The sequence below is a fragment of the Tachypleus tridentatus genome, chromosome 7 (genome assembly GCF_004210375.1).
Source record: "Tachypleus tridentatus isolate NWPU-2018 chromosome 7, ASM421037v1, whole genome shotgun sequence".
Lineage (NCBI taxonomy): Eukaryota > Metazoa > Arthropoda > Merostomata > Xiphosura > Limulidae > Tachypleus > Tachypleus tridentatus.
This window is the reverse complement of record NC_134831.1, coordinates 79,380,209-79,399,033: the sequence shown is the minus strand read 5'-3', so window position 1 is coordinate 79,399,033 and position 18,825 is coordinate 79,380,209. Positions and strand designations below refer to the sequence as shown.

Below are 18,825 nucleotides of genomic sequence, written 5' to 3'. Positions count from 1 at the left end.
CATTGTTTCAGTCGAGACTGACTACCATAGCTGTTGAGTTTACTTAGCACATTATGTTTGATTAACTCCTACATATTAGTGAGACTTGTATCGGTTTTTCAACTCTTTGATTACATGAGTGGAAATGTTAATAATAATTGAAAACAGTAACGCAGTCTCGTAGTGGTTGGCTAAAAACATTTAGAAGAGAATGCGTAAATCCTATAACTTATATCCTGCTTCAAGTGATAGATCATGGAAAATAAAACAAAAACTCACACTCAGTGAACTGTTAAGGCTTTTCTAATTCCGCCATAAAATAGAAATCGATATAAATTGAACTGCGTGTCCTGCATTATTAGCAGAGCCCGATTTCTACACTTCAGAATGAAACGTTTGCTACCTACACAAGTTTTAGGTCGAATGTCTCGATTGTGAATAATGTTTCGTATGTGGTGTTGGGGAACTATTAGTTGAGTGGTCAGCTAAAGAACCACGATGAAACTTGGTGTACACGTCTGGAATCGATTATATGTTTTCATGTTATGGCTCCTAATAATCTGGAATCTATATTTGTCGGCTGCTTTTAGTTTTCTCAATCCAAAGTAATATAGATATATAATGTTTTACATTGTTATGATATCGTACAGAAAAAGGTGAAGAAAGTGACGAATACAATTATAAATATATTTTTATATATGGAGAGTGTCTTATATGTATGTCTATATAAGGAAGCATTGAAGTGATAGATAATAAATAATAAACGTGTTCGCTATATGTAAATAAAATAAAGATGTTAGTAAAGTTAAGTAACAATGAGTTTCGTGACATTCCCGACTACTAATCTTTAATCGATTTATAACTTTCTTTAACATTAAATAAAATGTATAAGTAGTCTAACAATTCATAAAATAGCTTGAGAAAAGGATAAATATTATATAGAAATAGAAAATATACACATTTCTATAGATGATTACTAGTAGAAAGAGTGTTATATTCATACGGGTTTTATATAAACTTTAAGACAATGTTTAGAGTTCTACATTGTTTATTAAATTTTATGGAATATTTTGTTGACTTAGTTGTAGATTTGAAGGTTTATAACGCTATAAATCGCGGATCTATCACAGCTGTGTGTACAACACAGACTCCACGGTAGAACTCTGCACTTTAACACAAACAACGAAGTTTTATGAAACAGTTCTACATTAATATCAGTTTTAATCAGATAGGCGGATGAACTGGCAAAACAGTCACCAACAAAGGAAAGGATCGAATTACGTGTGAATTTAGATCTGGGAATAATTCTGGAATTGTGTAAATGTTTACACAGGAAAACTATAATGGATCATTATATGTAGCGAAACGTTTGTAGTGGCCAAGATGAATAATATCAGTTTTCAACAGCTGGTTGAGTTCTATATGCAAAGCTTGTATCATTTAACTTCACCTGTTAAATATATATAAAACTTTATTGGGTGATATTACTCTCCTCATTCACTTGACTGCACTATTAACGTTAAATGTTATATAAAGCTGTAATTCTTATTACTAGTAATATAGATTCTGCAACTCTGTAGATTTCTTATCATAATTGATTCATTTTCTAAGGCGAAATTGCAAGTGTCAGCTCTGTTTGGAAAGTTTAAAGGGATCTTCTAGAGAGGGTGAAAAGTGTTCATGTTTTACAAATAACTAATTTTGTTTTCACTCACCTACTTATTTTGTGATTAGAAGTGTATGAGACTTTATTTGTTATTAAACACAAAGAAAATCTAGACGTCTATAATATTGGTTACGAAACTTACAGTGTATAGACCCGGTATAACCAGGTGGTTTGGGCACTCGACACATAATCTGAGGATTCAAATTCCCGCCACACCAAACGTACTCGCCCTTTCAGCCGTGGGTGCATTATATGTGACGGTCAATCCCACTATTTGTTGGTAAACGAGTAGCTCAAGTGTTGGCGATGAGTGGGGAAAACTAACTGCCACCCTCCAGTTTTACACTGCTAAATTAGGAACGGCTGGCGCAGATAGCTCTCGTGTAGCTTTGCGTGAAATTTTAAAACAAAAATTTGTAGTGAACATCACTAGTGAGCGTCGGTATTTAAATAAACATAACTTTTTCATGATATATGTTTTGACAAACATTCTGTTTTATAGAAACCTAAATGTTATCGTGTACAATTTTTCGATTTAATCACAAATTAATGTTTGTATTAAAAACAAAACACCATTAAAATGATATAGCTTTCCGTACTATAAAGTAATTAAATACTTACCCTGCTAAAATAAACACACACAACGGAACAACTAAAGAAATATAAACTTTATGTTACTACGCCAGTTATGAGTTAGAATTGAAACAACAACTATAGAGTAGGAACTTGGAATATTATCTCTCTCGGTGTAATTAAAGTATAATAAACTTTATAGAACTACACTAGTTGTGACGTAGAAATTCAACAGTAATTGCAGAGTGAGAACATTCCCATTAATTAGTGTTGTTTCTCTCTCGGTAATGTTCGTGGGGGGGTATATTTATATAGAAATATTTCGTTATCTTTTTTCCACATCTTTTTTGTCATTAAATAACGTCATTCAGTAGTTTACTAAAATAAATGGTTAGATTTCAGAGATATTCCGAACAACGTAGTGATAAAGACGAATTGTTACCCACTGGTAGAACCATCTTACGCTGTTTAAAAAGCTATGTACATCACCTTTTATTTCATTCTCGTTTTATGTGTAAAGAACTAGCTTAAGCAACTTTATTTCTATATCGATCCACTTTATGTAACCTCAACATATGTAAAACTATAATATATAGCCATACACCTACATAAAACTAGATTATGTAGCCTTATATTTACGAAAAACTAACTTATGTAGATTCAAGACTTAATATAATTATAAGTAACTTTACTTTTATTTGAAGCAGTGTTTTGCATAATCGCATAATGATGCTATATAAAAAAACTAGTTTAAATCTAATTACATTAATTTGAACTTCCCTTTCAGCTTACATAAAATAATGCTTGAGAATCTACTTAATAACTTTAATGTCTGTGATTTTTGTTCTTTTAGAAAAGTTAATGCTAAACCGAAATTTTCTATAAGTGACACTTTATAAAAAAAATTAAAGCAAGAAATATATTGTTCAACCAAAACCAAGTGGTAAAGAGGCCCAAACAAAACGTGTTGAAATAAAATTTATTAAATATGAGAACAGAGACAGTCTAGACAGACAGTGCAGTGGTGTCAAAGTTTGTACAACGTTCCACAAATGTGCGATAAATTAATAAACAAAACAGTCGTAACGCTGAGTCACGCACAATCTACTGTGCATGAATCCATTCAAAGTATCGTGAATTTGAAAGTGCAATCTCTAAAAAAAATCAGAGAAGGTGTTGTCGGAGCGTGACGAACCATCATTTGATAGTATTCCGAAAAGAGAATGAAAATAATATTTACGACAAATAAACAGTGATTTAACTACAACCAATATTATCGCATGTAAAAAATCTTCATCTTTGTGATTTCTGCTGAGAACTCTTCATGCATGTGAGTGAGTTGGAAGTGCTGTAATAAACACGATATTCAATCCTCCCAGTGCACCTGACACTATTTCCGCTTATTTAAAGCCCACTAGCACTAAGATCTTGGCTGTTAGATGTAACTAGCGTGGATTAATGAAAGCTGTTGAGCTGCGTTTCATTTGATGATCGGACATGTGTTGTGGTGGTATTTGGATACATAACATGAGCTCGTGCATCGTTTGTGCATTCTTCCCATTCAACGCAAGACTTTTGTGTTAAATGTATTCATGTATTAAGTGCTCATTAACATGAGGAGAGTTTTAAAAAATTAAAACTTACCATGAAGTCAAGCAGGAGAAAAATAACACCAGGGGGCTATGGTGAAGAGTTTTCAACAGCAATCCAACATGTTATTCCACCAGTAACCATATTTCTTCGTGTCCGCTCTCAAAGCTGATTTGAATCTTTTGCAACATACCGATACCGACTGTACACCTTAAGTAGTAAAGTTACAGTCAATCATCTAGCCTCTTTCAACTTACTGCTGAACTTTGTCTACTCATTACTGGTATGCGCAAGTGCTCTCAATATTTATCCGTCATATTGAACCAGCTAAATGAAATGTCATTACATACAGTTTTATTTTTCTGTAATAGTTGAAACAAGAACTACTTTGTTTAAAACGTTTTCTCTGTATTGCCAAAAAGGTTTTCCGTATCACTTAGGTATAGATTTCTTTTTTCTAATTGACACTTCAAGTTTTATTGGCAACTTTCAAAATAATCACAATCAGAGTGACACAAAAATATTATTATTAATAAATACGGCATGTTTATTTCATCACAAGGTCATTATGGGAAAAAATATATAGCGGATAAAACTGATAATGGTGAAAGTACCGGAAAAGTTGAAAGAGATCCAGCTAACGGCTCAGTACAAAGATGTATTATATTTAAATTCTGAAGCGGATACGGAGATAGGTTTTCCCCAAGTTCTCAAACGGAACATCAACGCATTCTACCCACTCATTTCAACTTTTGGTCATTTTTATGAATATTTACGCAAATTGACTTCTTTGTAGCCAGAAAACGTTCACAATATCGGTCCCCTTTTAATAAAAAAAAGCGAAGTTCGTGGAAATTGGGAAGTTGATCATTTAGAGAAACTGAAATAACTCGTTTAACGATCGTTTTGTGTTGTTTTTTTCTACTATAAGCTGGTAAAAACTGAATTTCTTGAAATACTGAACATTAAAGTCCTACGAAAAATCCAACATTAAATGAAACTGTATTAATTAGACTCAGAGTGAAGAATGCTTTAATGGAAACGAAGTAAAGAAACAGACGGAAACTGTTAAGAAAACTTTATATGAAGTGAGGTTTTGTGAAGGTCGTCAGTAATGTTTGTTGTAAGCACTTAGGAAACAACAAGGTCGTCAGTAATGTTTGTTGTAAGCATTTAGAAAACAACAAGGTCGTCAGTAATGTTTGTTGTAAGCACTTAGGAAACAACAAGGTCGTCAGTAATGTTTGTTGTAAGCACTTAGGAAACAACAAAAGTCGTCAGTAATGTTTGTTGTAAGCACTTAGGAAACAACAAAAGTCGTCAGAAATGTTTGTTGTGAGCATTTCGAAAACAACAAAAGTCGTCAGTAATGTTTGTTGTAAGCATTTAGAAAACAACAAAAGTCGTCAGTAATGTTTGTTGTAAGCATTTAGAAAACAACAAAAGTCGTCAGTAATGTTTGTTGTAAGCAGTCGTCTTAGAAAACAACAAAAGTCGTCAGTAATGTTTGTTGTAAGCACTTAGGAAACAACAAAGTCGTCAGTTATGTTTGTTGTAAGCACTTCGGAAACAACAAGGTCGTCAGAAATGTTTGTTGTGAGCATTTAGAAAACAACAAAAGTCGTCAGTAATGTTTGTTGTAAGCATTTAGAAAACAACAAAAGTCGTCAGTAATGTTTGTTGTAAGCATTTAGAAAACAACAAAAGTCGTCAGTAATGTTTGTTGTAAGCATTTAGAAAACAACAAAAGTCGTCAGTAATGTTTGTTGTAAGCATTTAGAAAACAACAAAAGTCGTCAGTAATGTTTGTTGTAAGCACTTAGGAAACAACAAAAGTCGTCAGTAATGTTTGTTGTAAGCACTTAGGAAACAACAAAAGTCGTCAGTTATGTTTGTTGTAAGCACTTCGGAAACAACAAGGTCGTCAGAAATGTTTGTTGTGAGCATTTAGAAAACAACAAAAGTCGTCAGTAATGTTTGTTGTAAGCATTTAGAAAACAACAAAAGTCGTCAGTAATGTTTGTTGTAAGCATTTAGAAAACAACAAAAGTCGTCAGTAATGTTTGTTGTAAGCACTTAGGAAACAACAAGGTCGTCAGAAATGTTTGTTGAAAGCATTTAGAAAACAACAAATGTCGTCAGAAATGTTTGTTGTGAGCATTTAGGATACAACAGTATTATGTCACTATTAATTTTATATACTAGTTGGTTTGATGATTTTTGGTCTTGAACCAAAAGCTTCCGTGGTCATGTTTGGTTTTAAAATTTTGCGCAAAGTTACACGGTTTGCACTAGCCGTTCCTAATTTAGCTGTGAAAGACTAAATGGAAGGCGTATGTGTTTGTGTGTGTTTTTATAGCAAAGCCACATCGGGCTATCTGTTGAGCCCACCGAGAGGAATCGAATCCCTGATTTTAGCATTGTAACTCCGTAGACTTACCGCTGTACTAGCGAGGGGGCAAATAGAAGGCAGCTAGATATTACCATCCATCGCCAATTCTTGGAATACTCTTTTACCAGCGAATAGTGGGATTGACCGTCACGTCAATAGCTGAAAAAACAAACATACTTGGTGGGACGGGGATTCGAACCAACAACCCTCATACTGCGAGTCGAACGCCCTAACCACCTGGACAGTCCGAGCCCCCCTCCCGCAGCCAGCAACAGCCTTTGATAAACAAAAATTTAAATACTCTGTTTTATGCAAATATCCTCTTGATTACTTCATAACGTGCACCAAGCACTCACACGTTTATATAAAAGAGAACAATAATATTCATTTGTTTGTTGACTTTTATTTTTTATCCTTCCTGTGAAACACTCTCTGAGGGAAAGAAAACATATTGTCTTAAAATATTAATTCATAACTTACGCTGTTTAAAGCAGTGTAAACTTTTATTAGAGCGGTGTACATTAAAGAAATAAAACTTGTAGTGTTCTTATTGTAATGTTTAATCGCATTGTCTCGTACGTATTAAACTGCTATATTTTTATTTCTTACATTCCTTTGTATAGTAAACTGCGTAGTATAATATCATACTGTTTCTTTACAGTTAACTTTATAAGTTGACGTGAGGTTCGTGAAAGACTATTTTCGTTGTGCTTTTAAACTGCTTTCAGAGAAATCGGTGTAAACAGTCGGAAAACGTAATTAAAAAATAATGTGCTACTTTGATAGAACAGCTCATTTTGATAAGATTTTGCAAATTCCTTTTATTTGCCATAGTTACAACTGATAAGACACTTGTGGACAGCCTTAAAGATTTCGTTGGCAACTGTTAATGCATGCTTCAGGTTTCTCAATCAACGAACTTTTCAAAAATCGGAGGCTCGAAAGAGTTTTTGATATTCTTACCATATGGCCAGGTGGTTCGGGCGCTCAACTCGCAATATGCGAGTCGCAGATTCGAATCCCTTTCACACCAAACACGCTTGGCATTTCAGCTGTTGGGGCTTTATAATTTCTTGAGCAATCCCACTATTTGTTGGTAAAAGAGTATTCCAACACTAATTAACTTGTAGACTGTCTTAAAGACTTCGTTGGCAGTTGCTACTGCACACTGTGAGTTTCTCAATCGACGAACTTTTCGAAAAGTCTGAGGTCTGGAAGACATTTTATCAGGATTTAATTTTGATGCTCCTAAAATATACCGAAAGAGCAAAAGGATCTACGGCTTTTTCTAGAAACCATTTGAAAAGAAATAAATCCAATATGGCCGTACCTAGTCATCAGCATGCTCGAACTGTGAATTCAGGGATTCGTGTTTCTTGCCTCGTTGCAGAAAAATAACACTTCGTGCACTAGGGTCATGGGTGCCATGTACAAATGGTCAAGCTATGCTATTCAGTTATAAAAGAGTAATCCAAAGTTCACGGTGTATGCTGTTGAGTAGCTGCCTTCGAAATTGCAAGCAAATACTCACAGACAGTTCATTTGTAGGTCTACACAAATGTTCTAGAAACAACAAAACTACAAAAGTTAGCAAATAAACTTTCAACTGTTATTCAACAGCTGTTGGTAGAAGTTACCTTCTATTATCAAGGTTTGAGAAGGAACACTATAATAAAATAAATCTTAAAAAGGTTTTTGGTTTTTGAATTTCGCGCAAAGCTACACGAGGACTATCTGCGTTAGCCATTATTAATTTTGCAGTGTGAAACTAGTGAGAAGGCAGCTAGTCATCACCACCCATTGCCAACTCTTGGGCTTCTCTTTTGTCAACAAATAATGGGATTAACCGTCACATTATAACAATAACACCCCCACGGTTTTTCAAATTAGCATGTTTGGTGTGACGGAATTCGAACCCGCGACTCTCAGATAACGAGCCTAGTGCTTTTAACCATATGGCCATGCCTGGTTGGACTTGAAAAGGTATTCTTACTATTTGAAAAATCAACACCCTGTTATACCCTATTATAGGGTAAAAGGGTAGAAACATTTAGAACGTATCTCAGGACGGCTGGTATGAATATTAACACTTTTACTAATAAAGCAAAGAAAAACATTTCGACTTTCTTAGGTCATCTCCAGATTAACCTGAATCGTTGTTCTCTGCTTTATTAGTAAAAGTGTTAATACCCATACCAGCCGTAACGTGATACATTTTTACTTCAAGTGGGTTTCTCGTCATCACGAAACATTTAGAACGTTGCCATTATGTGTGTGTGTGATGATTTTGAAAATAGAAAATAACTAACATGCTTTAATGATTAGTAATGGAAATCCTAGATTTTCCTTCTAAATATTTTGATATAATAAAAAAAAATGAAAACGAGTAACTCACGAATACAGGTGTGCGCTCGTTGAACCTACGCGATATACTTTCTTAACGTATCAGAACCTTCGAAACCTCTTGACAGATGGCGCTGTGTTACGACAAGTCCACGTGCGTAGTGAAGCCGTAAATATCTTAATTGATTCGCTTCTCTTGTGAGAACTTCGTTTGCGCAGGTATCTATCGTTTGAAATTGACAAGACGCCTCTCAAACTAAGCCTAGTTTATAGAAGTACCTGAAGATTTTCTCTGTTGATGAAACCTGCAGTTTTTCTATCACCTGTGAAGAAGAAAATCGTGTGTGAGAAGTTGTTGGGTTGTTTCCAACAGCCATGGCCGACAATCAAGTAAGTCTTGTCTTCTATAAGAGTTTGAAAGTCCCGCCACATTCTGTCACCTTAAATCAACTGCAGGTGTTTCTTTAAATCAATTTTCTGAAATCCACTACGAAAAATTTAAACTTTTGCTCATTATGAGTAAGCTTACTATTTAGTTCGACGCAGTTAGAATTGTCACTGTATGTCAGAATAATTTCTCATTTGTAATTATATTTTTATAGCGCTTTACATAGCAGATATATGTGAATAAATTATTCAGTTACAAAAGATGTAAAAAATATGTGATTGACAAATATGTATGTGTGTCAGTGCTTCTCAAAAGTCAGAATTATATGTATTTTTATTCGTAATTTCATAATTTGTTACAGTTAGGCTTCAATATACAGGGAAATATAACATGTCTCACCATGGCACAAAGCCAGTACTGAAGCCATTATAACAGCAAGTACCTTTGTAGCTTTAAATTATAAATCTGTATAAAAAAAACGTATTTAAAGGACTGACTCCAATGAAGCTGCGTTAGTTCATAGATGTTACCAAACGAAGCAGTTAACATCACTTGAAACTGTGGCATCGTCTTCTTCTTCCTTGTCTAGTTCTAGTGTTGTGCTGGTTGGTCTTTTTAATATTCATTCACTTATTTATCAGTTATTTCGATGCAGTCTGCGTTGAATGATCGAATATTATTTATTTTATAATGGTACTACTAAACGTCTTTCTTTAATTTTTAGTAATACCATTGGCCCTTATGAATTATTCAACATGTTGTTTCACTTGATAAAATACTATCGCTTTGCTCTTTTCATGTGTTTTTTAGTCAACAAAATAAGTTACCCTAATTTATTTAGGTACTGATTTATCTGTGTGTGATTATGAAGCTAACGTTGCCTATAATATAGCGTGTTCAGCAAATATCAGTAGTACAGGTTTGAGATAAAACTGTTTAAACAATACAGAATTTTTATAACTGAGAAATAGGTTGAAGTAGCATTAAATAGTCTGTGAGTCTTAACTTAAAGACTTGAAAACTCGACAGCTGCAACCGAAGTGACATAAAGATAAGTTTGAACTCTTTATTAATCTAAGTAAAATATTATTTTATCAGATAAAGAGTGCCCAATTTTACAGTTCTTGCTGTAAAACATATATATATATGTTTATTTACATTTAAAGTAAAACTATGTTGAAAGAGTGTATGTTAGCTTTTACCTTACTCTTTAAACCTATAATTCTAATCTTCAAGCTACACAGTATAGGAAGTTATACTGCGAAAAGCACATGTATTTCTACTAGATCACAAAGAGACATAAACTGTTGAAGATGCTTGAAACCCTTATGTATACTAAAAGCAATTAGATTTCTGTACTTGTTCATTTTTTATAATAACACTCTTCTTGAAGATGCTTTTTATTAGACATCTTAAGAAGTTTTCATCGATGTATTTCAACCATTATTCATTTTGTGAGCAATTCAGCTCTATTGGTGTCAAGTTATGGAAGACGAAATATACAATAAACTCAAGAAAGTTCTGGATTTAGACTTCATAATATATGTAAGTTTATCTTTAATCAATACATATTTAGAAGTTAATATTAAATCTATATTAAAATATTGTAACTTTTATTAATTTATAAACAGTTCACTATCACATTTGTATTTCATGTGCGGCAAAATATGCACTGAATTTAAGAAAAATTTAGATTCTGTATTCAGGGAATATATGAAGCTACTTTGTTATTAATTAACAGAGTTAGTTTTCCTTATTAACATAGTTTGAGTGATTGAATTCTTTCTAAGATTTACGTATTTCAGTACGTGTGGGTTAAGCCTTGTCCCGCTCCGGTAAACTAACCAATAATATCTACGTATTGGAAGATTCGAATTGGCAAACACATTATAGCTAACGCTATTGTTTAATATTCACACAAACTACGCGAATGTGGACATATCTCATTTCTTAAAACGAGATAAACATGTACCACATGTGTCATTCTTTCGTCAAATTCTTGTCATGTTTAGGCTACGACTTCTATGTTTTAAGACATTGGACAGCAAGTAAATATCAATTGCATTGTTTTGGGTACTGCTTATTATGGAAGTTAATTTACTAGCTGTTTTTGGTCAGCATATATACATAGGAAATTACACATTACGATGGGTTCTCACATCACAAACTATATCACATATTCTTTTAAAAGAACATCTACCATATTATAAACCGCTACCACGTCAAGAATTTCAATCACTTTAAGATCAGCTGTAGTAACACAAACTAATTTGCATTCGTAATTCTTTAATATTATAAACCTTTATGCAGTTTTATATTATATTTTTTTACATAAAAACTGTAATATTTAAACCTAGTTCACTTTAGGAACTACTGTCACATTATAAACCGTTGTCATATTAGAGTCCCTTACTATACAATTAAGCGTTGTAACACCATCAATATAAATTGGAATAATTTAAAAATCATATCTCACCGTGAATCGTTGTCGTATTGAAGATTGCAGTGATATTGTTTTAAACTATTTTTAGCGTTATAAATTACCATATTACAAAGTGATATAAACTGTTATCATATCATGAACTGTTGTCATGTTTCGAACTATTTCACATCGATAATTGCCGCATTTAGAAACTTTCATCATATTATGATCTAATTTCACATTTTAAATTGTCATGTTTTATTTTTACATCGATAATAGATGTCACATTATAAATAATTGTCATATTATGAAGAACTATATATTTAACTTATCTCACGTTAAATCCTGTTATCGTGTTATGAGCTGTTGTCACATTATATAATGCTTTAACATTGTCAGCTGTCACATTAATACTGTTGTTGTACTAACATGAACTGTTGCCACATTATATAATGTTTTAACATTGTCAGCTGTCACATTAAATACTGTTGCACTATCACGAACTGTTGCCACATTATATAGTGTTTTAACATTATGAGTTGTCACATTAAATACTGTTGTACTATCACAAACTGTTGTCGCATTACATAATGTTTTAACATTATGAGCTGTCACATTAAACACTGTTGTGCTATCACGAACTGTTGTCACATTATATAATGTTTTAACATTGTCAGCTGTCACATTAAATACTGTTGCACTATCATGAACTGTTGCCACATTATATTGTGTTTTAACATTGTCAGCTGTCACATTAAATACTGTTCTACTATCATGAACTGTTGCCATATTATATAATGTTTTAGTATTGTCAGCTGTCACATTAAATACTGTTGTCGCATCGTGAACTTTTGCCGCATCATACAATGCTTTGACATTGTAAACTGTAACATTTGTAACTGTAGTCTCAATAAACACTGTTGTCATAAAACAAAACATTTTCACATTGTGAATTTATATTATGCAACGCTTCACATTAGTTATCGTCACATTTAAAAGTAATTATAAACCTTTTTCATGTCATAAACTGGTTTCACGCTTTGAATTACGATTTTAATATTTCATTTAGATCGGGAATTAATGTCATGTTATGAATCAGGGCTATATTATGAATTGACACATTTGTAACAGTTGTCTTATCATATATCCTTATGAACTGCTTTGGCATTTTAAGCTGTCCCATTATAATCCGTTTTCACATTGCGAACCGTCACATTACAAATCATTTCACATTGTTTGCTGTTACATCAATACCTTTGTCACATTACACAACGCTTTACCACTGTGATCTGTATTGTGCAGAATTGTTGTCACATAACAAACCATTTATTACGTTGTCAACCGCCACAACCTTACTTGCCACGTTCAGTACTGTCATCGTGTCAAAATTGTTGTCACTTTATAAATCATTATTACCTTATGACATTTGCTGATGTTCTGCTATTATTAGATTTTGAACTGCTCTTACGTCATGATCTCTACAGTTTATATTTTCCAAGACACTTTTGACTGTAGTGTAATAATCAGGTACTAAAATGAAAATAATTTGATGCGGTATGATATCTCAGTTAATGTTAGTGAATAAAAACAACTTAAACTTATAATAAGCTTATATATTTGTCAAGTGTTTAAAAAATGATTTATTTGTTATGAGAACATTTATCCAGGCTTAAGCCTTTTTCGGGATAAAGTATATTACCGTCAACCTTGAGACGATGTAAAACATTTTACCCTAAGAAAAAACTAACTAGCCTGAAAAGTTGGGTAAATAGTTTCATAGAGTTTAAATTGTATTAACTTGTAAAAAAAATATTATTTAATAAAAAAATTCACTGAGTTGCAAAAAGAGTGTATAATATTAGAAAACAACTGTGTATTGCTTTGATATATTTTACTTTAAATGGTAGTTTGGGTTATTTTATTTTGAAAAACTTGTAAAAAAAATCTATATTTACTGTTTGCTTTATAGGTATGATTTATATGCCTTTCCTCACTGAAGATTCTCTTACCCGAGAATATCCAAAAGTAGTTCTAATCTAATGCGTGTTATCTGTCATCAAATAATCTTAAAAATATCTATAGAATTTTGACGGTTGAGTTTACAGTCTTTCAATATAAATTTATTTCATATTTACTGCTTTCATTTTCTTAGAACAATTTAATATTTTCCACGTTTGCTACCTGTGACGTGCAGCCTTCTTTACTGAGATGGTGCACGTGCGGTTTTATCCTACTAGGGTAAAAGGGTGGTTTATTCTCTTAGTAAATTCGTGTTCCTCCTAAGCCTTTAAATGAGGTTATACCAGAACCCCGTCCCTACCACTTGTTCCCCCTTTAGTTTTACTACGCCACGTTTTCCACTGTTCATTTACTTCTACAGAAAAGCTTAGAATATCTACATGATGTATTGTATATGATTTAAGTTGCACGATTGCCTTTTACATGCTTATTCATTATCAAAAGAAAGGACAGTAACTGGAATGACAGGAGCTTCTAAACAAAAGCTTTTCACAATGACAGAGAAAATGAATCTGTTAGGCGAGGAAGATGTTAATGAAACTTCAGGCTAGACACAAAAGAGTAACAAGTTTCAAATGGCATGCAAACATTAGGTTGAGAGACCCTTAGAAAGACAATTCTGACGACACTTGATCTAATCTGAATCTGCACAAAACGGAAATTTGAGAAGTATTACAAACGATAGGCGATCAGAAACCGGTTTTCCTACTGTCTGATAGAGTGTAGCCTATAGATTGTGATTAGGATTTAAAAAAAACAACTTAATTTACAGGAATAATTTTACACTATAAAACAATTCGACAGTACGAAACGTTCTTCCGCTACTGGGACCGATCTTCAATAGTTCTATACTCAAGAGTTACAGTGTTGGCAAAACTGGGTGGAAACTGGATCTTCAATAGTTCTATACTCAAGAGTTACAGTGTTGGCAAAACTGGGTGGAAACTGGATCTTCAATAGTTCTATACTCAAGAGTTACAGTGTTGGCAAAACTGGGTGGAAACTGGATCTTCAATAGTTCTATACTCAAGAGTTACAGTGTTGGCAAAACTGGGTGGAAACTGGATCTTCAATAGTTCTATACTCAAGAGTTACAGTGTTGGCAAAACTGGGTGGAAACTGGATCTTCAATAGTTCTATACTCAAGAGTTACAGTGTTGGCAAAACTGGGTGGAAACTGGATCTTCAATAGTTCTATACTCAAGAGTTACAGTGTTGGCAAAACTGGGTGGAAACTGTGAGATTTGACAGTTCAGGCCTTAAATCCTTGGCGATTGAAGGCAGTTATTACAATTAAATTTGCTTTAAATATACCATTTTTCAATACCTGGAGGTATATACAGGCAGCCTATAAAATGTAACTCTGACTTTTGCCCCGACTCCAATGGCACAGTGGTATGCCTGCGAATTTACAGCGCTAGAAACCAAGTTTCGATTTCCACTTTGTAACTTTGTAACTAACTTCAAAAAAAATTTAAAACATTTACCTTTTACTATATTAGGATATTCAAGGTGATTATTTCATTAGAAATTTGCTTTCAATATACCATATTTTAATACCTTGAGGCCTGTTCAGGCAACCTAGTAGAAGTTACTCTGATTTACAGTTTTTACTTGTTATTTCATCATTCTTTGTTTTGCATATTCTTTACCTAGTGCTAATATAGATCTATTTAACTATCTATTACTGAAAACATGATACTTTAATTCACTAATGAACTAGACTTGAGCTAAAATACGAAAGAAAAACAAACAACTATATGGTGATTGTTCCTGAGATTATACTTACAGAGAAATTGTTAAAGCGGCCCGTAGACAACAACACAAAGTATATTGGTTTTAAAACTCATAACTTTTACTATAAACCAACTAATACTAATAAACTAAACTTAATGATATTTGGTGAGATGTGATGACGAGAAAAATAATTCCAATAAATAACAATAAATCAGTTATACTTGCAGTTGTAATTGCTATATCGATTTTATTATTATAAAAATTGCGAAATAAATTCCAGACATGCCGTATTTTATAAACAAATATTTCACAGGTGCATGAATTGTATTACGTTAAACTTGTTTACTGTTTGGCTGTAATTATATGAAAGTAGACAGTCCGCTATGTTTTCGCAGCCTAACCGTTAAAACTGAAGACGTTAAAAACCTACGCCAGTGCAATATTCACAAGTGCTGAGCAATAGTTGTGTGACATAAGACGTCATCATAATACACTAACAAAACTTTAGTTTACAAGAGAAATAGAGTCTGAATGAAACTGAGGAAATTAAACGTTATACACGACACAAATTCTGTAAACTTTAGGCAATCTGAAAATTACTCTACACAAACTAGGCAAGAAAGAGAAAATATTAAAGATAGTCTCGTGGAAACTCGTATAATTTTAAATAGTGCTTTTGTCTTCAGTGTATAACTCATTAACTACCTAAACTTTTTTTTTAGGGTAACTGATATTTTAGAGTTTTGAAGACTTTTGAATGAAATATAAACGGTAAGGTATCAAATAATGTAATTACAATCGTAACTGTTTCTGTTTTGTTTGTTTCTTTAATTTTGCGCAAAGCTACTCGAGGGCTATCTGCACTAGCTGTCCCTAATTTAGTACTGTAAGACTAGAGGGAAGGCAGCTAATCATCACCACTCACCGTCAACTCTTGAGCTACTCTTTACCAACGAACAGTGGGATTGACCATCACATTATAATACCCCCACAGCTGAAAGGGCGAGCATGTTTAGTGTGACAGGGATTCAAATTCTCGAATTACAAGTCGAATGATTTAACCACCTGGCCATGCCAGGCCTGCAGTCTTAATAATAGCAAACGATAAACCTTTTTATAACTAAACGTAGTCTACTGACTTTTTGAATAAATAAAGATTAATTTGTTCAGACAATATTATATATAGAAGCTTCTTTTCCTATTATATGGTGTGATTATTTTAAGAACAAAGATATAAAACTATAATTTATCATTTTATCACACAAAAATCAACATTTATGCTAAACAATTGTACAATGTTTATGAGACTGAGAAGTCAGTGAAGATGTTTCTTCTATATTTAGGCCACTTTAGAAGATGCTTTTGCTAGAAACTTCAATAACGAAGATGTTTGTAAAACAAAGGTTGCTAACGTGAAATCGTTTTGTGTGTGTATGTGTGTGTTTACCTTTCTAACTTCGTCTGCTTTTGACAGTTAAACCTAAAAGTTCAACACACGTTGACCGAAACGTTGCCACGAGGAAGTCCATAAGTTATATTAAAAGTTAACTAAAAAGTTTTATCTATATTTAGACTGATTTAGAAGATACTTTTACTAGTAACTTCACTAATAGGGATGTTTATAAGATAGAGGTTGCTAACGTAACGTCGTTTGTTTTAGGGTTTACTTTTTAAACTTCGCCTGTCTTTAATAAGCAAATCTAGAAGTTCAGCGTATGTTGTCCGAAATGTTGTCATGACAAAGTCCATAAATTATATTAAAACTAATTAAATAAACTTTTATCAAACATTAGTTATTTTTAACTGTTGATCTATATTCATGAAAAATAAGCGTAAATCGGTCATTTTAGGGTTACTGTTAAATTTCACTGATAGGGATTGAAGTTTATGTTCATGCCAACAATTTTAAGGCTATCTGCCACAGTCTCTTATCTTCAGTCTCTTATCTTTGAATCACCGACCAGAGAGGTGGTAACCAGTCAAACTCAACCTATCAGTTGCCATTTATGCGTTCACTCTTATAACTTATCAAAAGCTAAAAATGCAAAACTATTTTGTCATTCGCACATATTCAAAACCAACTTGTCACTTTCTAAATCTATAACTCTCTCAGAGGGTCATTCTGCGTCCTTTGCTAATAGGAAATGCACAAGTTTATGTTAAGTAACATAATTATTAGTCGCTTTAAGAAAAACAAGTAGCTACCGCTTCTGGTGCAGAATATTATTCATCCAGATAATATAATTTAAAGGACAAAAATATCTCTTGCATTTAATAAGGAATATTCAATATGGATCAACTTGAGATACCAGAACCATCTAGAAAAAGACCTGTAACGAGTCATACCCAAGCTATGGTAAAGTGGAGCATATCATAATAGTTGAGAACGTACAAAAGTATAGGTCAAGGGCAAAAGTTATCCACGTGGTCCAGGCAGTTATATGCAAAGTAAACAATATGAATATTTGTCTGGAAAAGTGACACAATTCATGTATACGTAAGTTACTTCAACGGCATATTTGTTTAACCGTCGTATACTCCAAGCAGGTGAATAATGAAACGGGTATTCGTGTTCTTGCATATGAAGTAATACTGGTCAGTTGATCTGTGGATTTCTCTATTTCTCCTATTGAGACAGGCGCTTAATAACCGTCGCTCACGTACATAAGGTGGTTTGTGAAACTGTGCAAGGAGAATAGGTATAATTTAGATATGACAGTATTGTGATGGAGCATTTTCTAATGAAACCTAATGCGCAGGTCTAAATTCACGGGTGTCAGATAGAATATGATCAAACGCATTGGTGTGTACTGTAACGATATAAGAAGGTTCCAAAATTGTTTACATATAATGTAGTAACCTTTATTAGTTTATATAATACATATGTATTTGACTATAACCTTTCCTACCTGCTAAATTTAATTTTCATTGAGTATTTCCGATGTCTTTCGTTTCACTAGAACAGAGTGACATAAATTATTAGAATAAAGTTAAAACATATACAAGATTTTTGTTAATAATTGTACTGCCTACTCAGCCCTACTGTAAGAGCATGAGCTGATGCACGTTATTTTAAAGCTCCTTATTTTTGAAAAAAAATTCAAGTAACGCGACACTTATAAGCGTCATGTTTCTGTTGTTTATACACAATAAAGAAACGAGAGTGAACACGATGCATACAGCCTCTTAGATTTGTACTTACTAATAAAGCAATCAAACTGTCGTTAATGTCCTTTAACCGTGCGAGTTTGACACTATTGTTAGCGCACAAAGCTACTCGAAGGTTACCCGTCCCTGATTTAGCAGGGAAAGACTAGAGAGAGAGCAGTTAGTCATCACCATCTACCACGAACTCTTAGGCTACTTTTTACCAACGAATAGTGGGATTGGCCGTCACTTTATAACACTCCCCTGTCTGAAAGGGCAAATACGTTTAGTAGAACGGTGATTCGAACCTACGACCCTCAGACTGTGAATCATGCACCCTAGCTTCCTAGTCATGCCGGGCCACACCGGACTGTGAGTTCGAGGTTCCCGCGGTCCCCAGTTATTAACTGACAGCCAACACAATAGCTACTATTTCTTAATACTAACATGTTAATACAATAGTTGTTTTTTTCAGTTAAACCTCACGAGTTATTCTTAAAAATCATAAATTGAAGGTATAATAAAATATTTATGAATAGATGCCATAACAACGCAATTTGTTAATGTTT

At 33.3% G+C, this 18,825-nt stretch overlaps 1 protein-coding gene and 1 long non-coding RNA gene across 3 annotated transcripts in view; one reads left to right on the top strand and one right to left on the bottom strand.

Annotated features, from left to right (window-relative positions):
* The window catches only part of LOC143258033 (uncharacterized), a 45,567-nt gene extending 41,336 nt beyond the window's left edge, over positions 1 to 4,231 (bottom strand). The window contains exon 1 of the long non-coding RNA XR_013032101.1: positions 3,863 to 4,231. This is a non-coding gene — a long non-coding RNA (uncharacterized LOC143258033). The remainder of the gene's footprint in view (positions 1 to 3,862) is intronic.
* Positions 4,232 to 8,777: 4,546 nt separating this feature from the next.
* The window catches only part of LOC143256051 (nuclear factor NF-kappa-B p105 subunit-like), a 132,149-nt gene continuing 122,101 nt past the window's right edge, over positions 8,778 to 18,825 (top strand). The window contains exon 1 of one of the 2 annotated variants that reach the window (XR_013030979.1): positions 8,778 to 8,933. Coding sequence is in view for 1 of the 2 variants with exons in the window: in XM_076512697.1 (XP_076368812.1) it covers positions 8,919 to 8,933 (15 nt within the window). In the remaining variant the exon portion in view is untranslated. The remainder of the gene's footprint in view (positions 8,934 to 18,825) is intronic. The other variant, XM_076512697.1, reaches the window with a different exon arrangement.